At 37.6% G+C, this 11039-nt stretch overlaps 1 protein-coding gene across 1 annotated transcript; it reads right to left on the reverse strand.

Annotated features, from left to right (window-relative positions):
• Positions 1 to 553: 553 nt before the first annotated feature.
• LOC103499884 (uncharacterized) lies at positions 554 to 9275 on the reverse strand. The gene is made up of 2 exons (XM_008463027.3): positions 8197 to 9275; positions 554 to 2077 (listed from the first exon to the last, which is right to left on the reverse strand). The coding sequence occupies exon 1, from the start codon at positions 9136 to 9138 to the stop codon at positions 8413 to 8415; it is 726 nt and encodes a 241-aa protein (XP_008461249.1). The 5' UTR covers positions 9139 to 9275; the 3' UTR covers positions 554 to 2077; positions 8197 to 8412.
• Positions 9276 to 11039: the final 1764 nt, after the last annotated feature.

Genomic DNA, 11039 nt, shown 5'->3' on the forward strand with positions numbered 1-11039 from the left:
TATTTTCAATGCTTCTTTTACGGATCATCGTCGACAAATACTATTGCCACACTTTAGGAACCAACTTCGACGACCACTTCCACACGTCCAACTCTAGGCTTTGATGACAACTTCGACCATCAACTCTGACGACCACTTTCACAAGTCCAACTCTAATCTTCAACGATAACTCTAGTGTCAACTCTAACCAATTTCGAACTCCAACAATCTCTCCGGTGGAAACTCAAATGGTCACCTTCACGTGACCTGACAAATTTTGGACCCTCCGCAATCACCTCCACACAACTGACTCTAACAACCAACTTCAACAACCAATTACGAGTTCCCGCATCCATCTTCCAATGACATATCCAACAACCATCTTCATACTATTGATTTCGACAACCAATTTCTGGTTTCAACAACCATCTTCGCACGACCAACAATGACGACCAAATTTGATATCTATTATTTGTGAACATGTAAATTAACCATAATGAAAACCCTAATTTTTGTGCAAGTTCAGCTCGTACTATCTATGACTGTGAATGTGTGTTTTGTAGGGTATTAAGTGTATTGTCAACTTTAAGTGCAATAGTTATAAGTAGAATTAATTCACATATCAAATCAGTATTAGAAGTTTGAAAAAGTATGCAGGTAGTAAAATGATGGAACAAAAAGTTAGGAAAAACAAACAAAAGAAAAAGTAACAGACAAAAAGAAAAAACATAAAACAGAGATTTGTTTTGCATAGCATCTCTCAGCAAGAAATGATGAGACATGGAGATTTGTTCTTTGATCGTCTTCCAATCTTCCAGATGTGGAACAATTGAATGTGGAACAATCTTCCCGATGAGGAAGAATTGAATGTAGAATTGTTGAAAAATGTAATGACATTTGATTGGCTGTTAAGATGAGGGGATATATTCCAATAAGAAAACAAGAACAAACGAAAAATACAGAGCAACAAGAATAAGAATATGATAATAAGATTCATTGAGAAAATTTTGGAATCAAAAGTTTAAATTTATTATCAAATGTTCAGTCATGTCAATGAGCCCATAGCCATAAGTTCATGCCATGCTTGTCGATCAATGGTTAGTCTAATATCAAAATTTGACACAACACCCAAATTCAAGAATAAGAGTAACGAATGAACTCATATACCATTCAGATGATATGGGAGTGACGATTAAGAAGAGTTTAACGGAATTGACGGCTATTACCTATATTAACAAGTTATACCTTTTTTTGATGACTCAATCATCATCGTCAAGTGTATTTGGCATTGAACATATGATCTTGATGAGGAAGTTTGTTGAAGGAATTACTTGCGGAGAGGATTCTTAAAAGTAGTTAGTAATAATGACCCTATCATGTTATAGGTGATGCCCTACAACAAATCTTTAATAACATTGCTTTTGATAAAAGCATTTTTAAAAAGGCTATTAAGAATTCTAAAATTTAAGTCGGCAGAAAGTAGCTGATTTGAGGAAAAAGAAAAAAGACATTATTATTATTTTACTATTCCCAATCTCCACGATCCCACACTCCAAAATCTCCGATCTCCATTCCATACTCATTCTCTTCCTTTGATATAAGGTTTTCTCTACCTCATATTTCAACTTCTATCCATCGACAAAGAAGAAAATGGAGGTTTATAGAGGAGCGTATCTGATGAATATGGATCTTTAGTAAAATTTAACTAATAATTCAACTCAAGAGAGATGCAAAATATTGTAAGAAACTAAAAAAACAAGCTTAATTTTCAAAAACCAAAACTAAAAAATTAACAATCTAAACTGACCTTGTTTCTCTTTAAGATTTAGCAAGCAGAGGGCATTAATAGCAAAAGTAAAGCACCTGAGACTTGGGGAAGATGCCTGCAGAAGAGAGATTACCCCTGTAGTCTAACTTAATGTAGAACGAAACTGGATCTGATTTGATAATGGTGTTACTTCTCAGATGCAAGAAACCTCAACAAACAACGATTCTCTTTCTTCCAGTGTGATAAAGAGATTGAGAATCTATAATAGAACATTGAGAGGTACTTGCAAGCTTCAATGAACATACAAAATGATTCTCCACCTTTTGAATGCTGTGGAGAAGATTGAGAACATTGTGAGTAGTATCAGCAAGATTCAGACAAAGGTAATACAAATTTTAACCATATACAAGACAAAATTAATGTCTGAACCTACTAATCCTTAAACAATGTGTGATGAAGAGATCAAATGACTTGTAAAAGTAGTGTTGTGATCACTTTCATTAGGTACTATAAGCTAAATTGCGGTGCCAGTATTTTTCACTTTAGCCTGTAAATACCTGAAACTCTGAAGTAACTGCTTGATGGAGAATGTAAGTTGTCTATATCTGCACAGTACTTGAAAGATATCTCAATCTTCCATAAACTTACAATGGTGGAATCATGGTTAAAGAAACAAGCATATTATGTTTTTTTTTTTTCATCACAATTTCTGGCAACAAAAATATGACAGAACAATAATAGTGAGGGAAGAAAACAAAAGGAAACGAGTTCTAAACAGGACAGGAAAAAGGAGAAATAAAAGCACATCACTCTCCAGACTTCAGAAACAATAGAGAGGACTTGACCTCATTTTTCTAAAAAAGTCAAGCTATGGCCATATGGTAGAGCCAGGGTTGAAGAAACAAGCACATTTAAATGTTTTTTCGTCACAACAAGGGGCAAAGATTTGGAAACAAATTAAGAACAAGACAACAAAGAGGAAAAATAGGACATCGTTGTCTAGACTTCAGAAACCATCGGGACGACTTGATCTCATTTTTTTAGGAATGTCAAGCTATGGTCATTGCCTGTGTCAAATCTAGAAGATGATCATATAAAAAAAATAATCTAAAATGTACTCCCTTAAAAAATTACGGTGCAGCAGGTTTAAATAGATAGCATAAAGAGCCATAGAAGGTGAAAGAGCCATCCCTAGTACCATATTGAACTAAAAGGGAGAGAACCACTCTCATAGCCACTTTGATGAACGCTAACGATCCCCTTGAATGAGTTCTTTTACAAAATTGGGGAGAATGATGCAGTAAAATATTTTATAATATATTTTTTCAGTGAAGTAATTAGAGTTGTGGTTAATTAGTTTATCTAAATTTTGGCTTTAGCTATTCAAATCTATTGCATCAGGATTCCATCTCATCAAAGACAATTCAACAAGCATTTTCTGCAGACACTGAAAGAAAACACTGGAGGTAAAGTAAGTAACATCACCAACAGTAAGGATCCATCAATATATTTATGAGCTGAAAAGTGTGGAAAACTCTGATATAACAAATGAAAATATAATCAATCAAATCCTACTCTATCCAGATGGAACTACAAGGGCAGCATGACACCTTTTCACTTCATAACGATTGCCTTTAGTCTATGCATACTAATAAAATGAATTCGGGTTTTATAAGTTCCTCACTGGCATACCTAGATTATTCTAGTTCCCTTTCAATTTTTTATAAGCCAAAACAGGATAATGTAATGAAAAGTTCTCCATAGTTGTATTAGTATGCTGGACAGGCTTATCAGGAAGTTGCTTGTCATTGGTTGGCCTTTCTGCTGTATCCTTTGTCGAAAGGCAGAAGACTTGGACCATATTCCGTGGCAGTGTGAGTTGGCAAGCTTTGTTTGGAATGCTTTCTTCCAGACGTTTGGCATGAGTAATGCTCATCACAGAGTGGTTAGAGATATGATTGAGAAGTTCCTCCTCGATCCACTGTTTTAGAAGAGGCCATTTTCTTTGGTGTGCTAGTGTTTATGCTATTTTATCAGCGTTGTGGGATGAAAGGAATAGTCGGGTGTTGGGTGTTTAAGGGGGTTGAGAGGCTGAGTGGAGACTTGTGTACTCATGTCCGTCCTTCGTCTCTCATTGGGCTTCAATATCAAAGGCCTTTTGTAATTATCCTATAGATTTGATTTTGTATAGTTTGAGTCCCTTCTTGTAATAGGATTCCACTTTTTGTGGGATTATTATTTTGTGCGTCCGTGTATTCTTCATTTTTTCTCGATGAATAAAAAAATGTAATGAAAAGCAACTTGAAGTTCATTTGGGAAAAAAAACCAAAGAGATGTTACACAAATACACCCATAATCTTACTTTAAAGTTACATTTGAGGGGATTGACCATAATAAGAGAAAAAACAGAAGGATGTAAAATGAATTGGGGATGCAAGAAACCCATAAATAAGGGGGAAACTAAACAAAACAACAACCCAAGGAACATGAAGCACCTGATGGCAAATAAAAAACCAAACTAAAAACATCCTTATCCACCCATAACAAGGATGCAAGAAACCAAAGTGGAGAAAAAGCCAATAAGAGGAAGGTAGATCGTAGAGCTAGTACTTGTGCTGACAAGGACCCCTCTCAAAGCAAGGATGTAGCTTTTTACTCATATGAGATTGAGCACTCGAAGTTTCAGATCTCTCTAACGCTCTTCTTTTGTTTCACGGTTTGCTTGTTATTTTTCTTTGTCCTAGATGCTATAGCCATAATACAGAGACCACTTTCTCTGAGCAAAGGTGCCAACCATTTTGCCTATAATGCTATTTTCATGAATTGAAGTTTGGACTGTTGACTTAATTAAAACATGGGTGCTCATACTTCCTTCATCTCATTGCTCAAGTTCCTTCACTCTCTTCTACAATTATTCCTCCCTTCCCCATTTTCACTCATCCATACAGACCCTCTATATCAGAATCAATAATCCACCCGGTCCCCTTCCCATCACCAGATGAATAGAGATAATGGTAAAGGAAAAAAACACAGATGCACCTCCCAGTTTTCCAATAAACGAATAACTATGCTCTCTATGGTCTAACCCCAATAAACAGACACGTTAAGGTTCTAGTTCTCATAAGAAGGCCTCATACATAACAAATTCAATCATTCACAACTTGCAATATTCTAAAGAAAGATATGATTATCACACTCATGTAAAAAGGGGTGTGATAGACCACCACCTCCGAACCCATGAAGGTCATTACGAATTCATGGTGATGCCTTTTGGATTAACCAATGCACCATCAACATTCCAACCCTTGATGGATTCCATTTTTAGGCCATACCTAAGGAGATTCATACTTGTATTCTTCGATGATATATGAATCTACACTAAGGATTTGGAATCACATTTGCAACATCTTGGGCTGACTCTAAAAGTATTAAGGAAGAATGAACTCTATGCAAATAAAAAAAAAGTGCAACTTCGCAAAAACAAGAGTGGATTATTTGGGCCATATTATCTCTAGTCAAGGAGTAGAAGTAGACCCGGAGAAAATTAGAGCGATCAAGGAATGGCCTATTCCAACAAATGTTCGAGAAGTATGAGGTTTCTTAGGACTAATAGGCTATTACAAAAAGTTTGTACATCACTATGGTTCAATAGCTGCCCCATTAACACGATTATTGAAGATAGGAGGATTCAAGTGGAATGAAGAAGCCCAAGAAGCATTTCACAAGCTGCAGAATGCTATGATGACACTACCAGTATTGGCCTTACCAGACTTCAATGCTACTTTTGAGATAGAAACAGACGCTTCAGTCTACGGGATACGAACAGTGTTGATACAATCTAAACGTACCATTGCCTATTTCAGCCATACTCTAGCATTAAGAGACAGAGCCAACCGGTATACGGAAGGCAGTTCAAAGGTGGAGACCCTATCTACTCGGCCGAAAATTTGTAGTAAAAACATATCAGAGATCATTAAAGTTCCAGCTGGAACAAAGGGTGATCCAACCCCAATATCAAAAATGGATAGCCAAACTATTAGGCTACTCATTTGAAGTGATGTATAAGCCCGGATTAGAAAACAAAGCAGCAGATGCTTTATCACGTATGCCTCCTACAGTACATCTTTGTAGCCTTACAGCCCCAACACTAATTGACTTGGCAATAGTCAAAACAGAAATTGAAAAAGATGAACGATTACAGAAGGTTACAGTCGAATTAAGCACAGGAGAAAACACTGAAGAAAGCAAGTTTTCGATACACCAAGGCATGCTAAGATATAACGACAGAATAGTAATTTCAAAGACATCCACACTGATTCCCACAATCTTACATACCTATCATGACTCTGTGTTTAATGGGCACTCAGGATTTCTGAGAACGCATAAAAGGTTTACAGCAGAACTATATTGGGAAGGGATGAAACAAGATGAGAAACAGTATTGTGAGAGATGTCTAATCTGTCAAAAGAACAAGTCCCTAGCTCTATCACCAGCAGGCCTATTACTACCATTGATGCTTAAACAGTGTTTGGAGCGATATCTCTATGGATTTCATTGAGGGCTTACCGAAATCAAATAGCTTTAAAGTTATCTTAGTGGTGGTCAATCGCTTCAGCAAATATGGACACTTCCAGATGCTTAAACACCCCTACACTGCCAAAACAGTGGCAGATTTGTTCGTTAAAGAAATTGTAAGGTTACATGGTTTCCCTAAATCTATTGTCTCAGACAGGGACAAGGTGTTCTTAAGCAGCTTTTGGAAGGAACTCTTTAAGATGGCAGGCACGAAACTGAATCGCAGTACAGCATACCACCCTCAATCTGATGGGCAGACTGAGGTAGTTAATAGAGGAGTCGAAACGTATCTACGCTGTTATTGTGGAGAGAGACCAAAGGAGTGGACTAAATGGCTTCATTGGGCAAAATACTGGTATAAAACTACATATCAGAGATCATTGGGAGCAACGCCATTCCAAGCAATCTATGGGAGATTGCCACCACTATTGATCTATTATGGTGACCGAGACACACCAATTTCTGCCTTAGATGAACAGCTCAAGGAAAGAGATATTGCCCTAGAAGCTTTGAAGGAACATCTAAGAATAGCTCAAGAGAAAATGAAAAGAAATGCAGATCAGAAAAGAAGAGAAGTGGAATATATGATAGGGGACATGGTTTTCCTAAAAATAAGGCCTTACAGACAAGAGTCATTACGAAAAAGGAGAAATGAAAAGCTATCTCCTAAGTTCTTCGCCCCATACAACATTGTGGAAAAGATCGGTCCAGTGACTTACAAACTGGAATTACCACCAACAGCATCCATTCATCCTGTATTCCATGTCTCACATTTCAAGAAAATGATAGGGGAGCACCAAGTAGAATCAATAGAAATGCCCTATCTGACCGAGAACCATAAATGGCGAGCTGATCCAGAAGAAGTCTATGGATACTTGAAGAATAAGATTGCCAAATGCGATGTGCCGATCAAATGGAAAGGATTGTCTCAAAATGAGGCAACATGGGAAGACTATGATGAAATTCAACAGAAATTTCCCCAGCTTCACCTTAAGGACAAAGGTGAATTTGGAGAAGGGGTGCAATGATAGACCACCACCTCCTATAATACATCAGTACAGCCGTAGAGGAAAGAAACAGATAGCAAATTAGCTAATCTAGTAGTTACTAAGAGTCAAATAAATAGTTAGGATGTTATAGAAATCTGTTACAGGAACAGTTAGAAAGTTAGTTAGCAGAAAAGTATAAATAACACATGAATACGAGAGGTTAGATATGAGAAGTTTATGAGAGAAGGTTCCTCTGTTCATTCTTGAAAGACAGAATAACAAGGAAGTGAGTTCGATATTGTAATTCTTTCATTACTATCAGTAAAGCAAGATTACCGATTTCTTCATAAGAGAGGGTCCCATCAGGGTGATAAAAGAGGGAAAGCTCCACAATAATCAGAAACACTTTCAACTGCATCTATCAAACATGAAGTTCATTTCTAAATTCATGCGTCCAAGAAATTTGGAAAAAGTTGCAACTGGTGAGATGTTAATTAATTCAATGAGTAAAGAAAAAAGAAACAGTCTCCATTATATGAATTATTCAATTTCACCTTATACGACTAAATTATGCATAATTGTCCTCCCAACTAAAAAAAAGAATGGTAAACCCCTCTCCTTTAGGGGATAAAGAAAATAATGGAACAAATCAAACACACTCCAGTGGGAACTCTTTTTCTGAATTTTATTCTTTACAAGGCTGGCGCCCAATTTTGTTATGTAGAATCCCCCAATTCCGGATAAACCATTGTAATGGAAGAGAAAAAAGAAAGAAGAAAGGAAAAAACTTCTGACTGAAATAAATAGTAGATGAAAATCTAATAACATTACTAGAATTTAATAATGATGGATTGGAAAATGTTTTGAAATAACAGTCAAACTTACAAATAAGCTTCAAAGAAAATTCTTAGGCGCCCTTCAGATAATTACAATTCCAATTCCTCGTTACGATGAGTGTCAAGCAGATTCAAATATTCCTGGACCCTCAATATATATTTCTAAAAAGAGCGACACAAGAAGTGATCGAAGTGAACCAGACAGTAGCAGCTTAGCGAATTGTGCAAATCTGTTCTCCAAAAATAATTACTGGAATTCAATTGCTTAATCCAGAAAACCTGTTCGTCTCCAAACCGCGTTGCGAACCTGACGAAGATCCCTCCCTTTTAACGTCCTTCCAGCTCCCTCAAGCACAGAGCACGACAACATCGGCGACTGAGCCAAACTTCTAGCCACAATCTCATGCGGCGGCAACATCTCCCCATCGTCTTCATCAACATAGTCCACATCAACCTCCAGCTGTCTTTGAACAACTGCCTTCGACATTATTGGCACATTCACTGGTGCAGACTGGTACTTCAACGAGGTCGAAATGGGAAGAGGCAATCGGTCCAGAGGAGGTTTGGGGATCGTGGGAATCATACGAGAAGACGAAGGGGAGGAGGAGGAAGAAGACGAAACAGAGGCCTTGTGATAGAAATGAGAAGAGTTTCTAAGACTGGAGGAGGCCTCATTCTCGGGAAGAGCAGCGAGAATTCCGAAGGTTTCAGGCAGAGGAAAACCCTTGTGATGCTGGAGGTGATGAATATGGTGACGAGGAGTGGAAGAGGAGGAGGAAGAGGGAGTGGAGTGGCTATGGTGGACGGAATCGGAAGCAAAATCGCCGGTCCAGAAGACGTCGTCCTCATTGAGCTCGGAATCGTCGTCGAGGGCGGTGGTGGAACTAGGGTTTGAAGTGCGAACGGGGGGAGAAGGGAAGGATGCGAGAAAGCGTTCGGAGGAAGGGGAATTGCGGTGGCGGAAGCGGGAGGAATGAAGGTTGAGGTCCATGGGAATGAATGAATGGCAAGGGCGGGTCCGTACGGAAAATCAGAATTTCAGAAAGGGAAGGAATTCAGGGCGCCGTCGTCCAATCCATGAGGGGAACAATGCAGCTTTCTTTTCTTTTAATTTTCCCAATAATTCTTCCAATTTCATTCATTTCGGATTTTAACGGCTTTTTCAAAGATAGAATAAAGCTGTAAAATATTGATTCTATAAAACAAATTTCGAAAGCACTAAAAACTCATAATCCGACCATGTAACATACAAAAAAAATATCCCCATCAACTCACGATTAATCAATAATTGGTGGTTACGCTCACGACTAATTTTTTCTAAACAAATGTACTGCAGTCTAATTGTTTAGATCATGATCTATGATCGTATAGTTCATTTTAAATAATAAACTTTAATAATACACGATTGGTCACACTATCATTTATCTAACTACAAACCGTTTAAGATATATTACAATAATAGATGATCATGTAGCAAAATAATATATTTACACGATCGTGTTAACCATATTAAATAATCATTAAAAACTTCAAATTTAATGATCATGTTGACCATGGTAAACAATTGTGCTGATCATGGTAAATGATCTTGTTGATTAGGGTAATCGATCATGTTGGTTGTGGTAAGCGATCGAGTAGTCAAATGTAAATGACCATTAAATTTTTCAAATCTAATTATCATGTTAAGCATGGTAGACTATCATGTTCATCATTCTAATTCTCACTCCCTTTTATAGGCTCAATTTGAAATCAAAGCAAGATAAGATTGCTTGCCATCTTGCAAAGATTTGCTTTGAGATAAGATTCTTGACATCTTTTTCAAAGATGAACTTGCTTGCCTTTGAGTCAGTACGAACAAGGAATTCCTTGTTGATTAGATCTCCTTGAAACTTTTGAACGAATAGTACTATTGCCAGAACTTCCTTCTTGACGGTGGAATAGTTCTTTTGTGCTCCATTCCATATTCCCGAATGATAGCGGACAATGGAAATTTTTCCGTTAAGTTCCTGTTTGAGAATGCCCCCGTAACCAATATCGGATGCATCTGTATCAATAATGAGTTTGGCTTGTTCATCTACCAGAGATAAGCATGGGATGCTTTTGGCCAAAGATTTGATTGATTGGACTGCTCGAGTATGCTCGTCCGTCCACGGCTTTGGATTCTTTTTTAGTCTGTCATGGCAGACAAATTGAGCGGAGATCTCGGATGAAATCACCGATATAATTTACGCAACCAAGAAATCGCTGTAGCTGCGTTTTGTCTTGTATTACATCTGGAAATTTATCCACGAATTCCAAAGACCGTTGGATTGGCTTGATGATTCCTTGATTAATTTCATAACCTAAGAATCTGATCTTTGTTTGAAACAACTTAATCTTTGGTTGGGATACCACAAGACCGTTGGATTTGATTACTTTGAGAAACACTCGTAGATGCTTGAAATGCTGATCTACTGTGTTGGAAAATACCAAGACATCATCAATATAGACTATTGTGAATTCTTGATATTGGTTGAAGATGTCATTCATTATCTTCTGGAATTCGGAGGGAGCGTTCTTTAATCCGAATGGTATGACATTCCATTGAAATTGTCCGAATGCCAGTCTTGTAACGGTCAGTAGGATGGATCTGGATTTGCCAAAATCCAGACTTCATGTCGAACTTTGAGAAGACCTTTGCTAGAGTAATTCTCTTTAGCAGGTCTTGGAGATTAGGAATTGGGTACCTAATCCATTTGAGAACTTTGTTGAGAGGCTTGTAATTGATGACAAGCCTTGGGACGCCTCGTTCTTTTTCGGCCTGGTTGTTGACGTAAAAGGCCGAACATGACCATGGGCTTTTTGATGGGCTTATTAGTCCTTTGTTGAGAAGATCCGTAATTTCGTTCTTAC

Source organism: Cucumis melo, chromosome 12, assembly GCF_025177605.1.
Source record: "Cucumis melo cultivar AY chromosome 12, USDA_Cmelo_AY_1.0, whole genome shotgun sequence".
NCBI lineage: Eukaryota > Viridiplantae > Streptophyta > Magnoliopsida > Cucurbitales > Cucurbitaceae > Cucumis > Cucumis melo.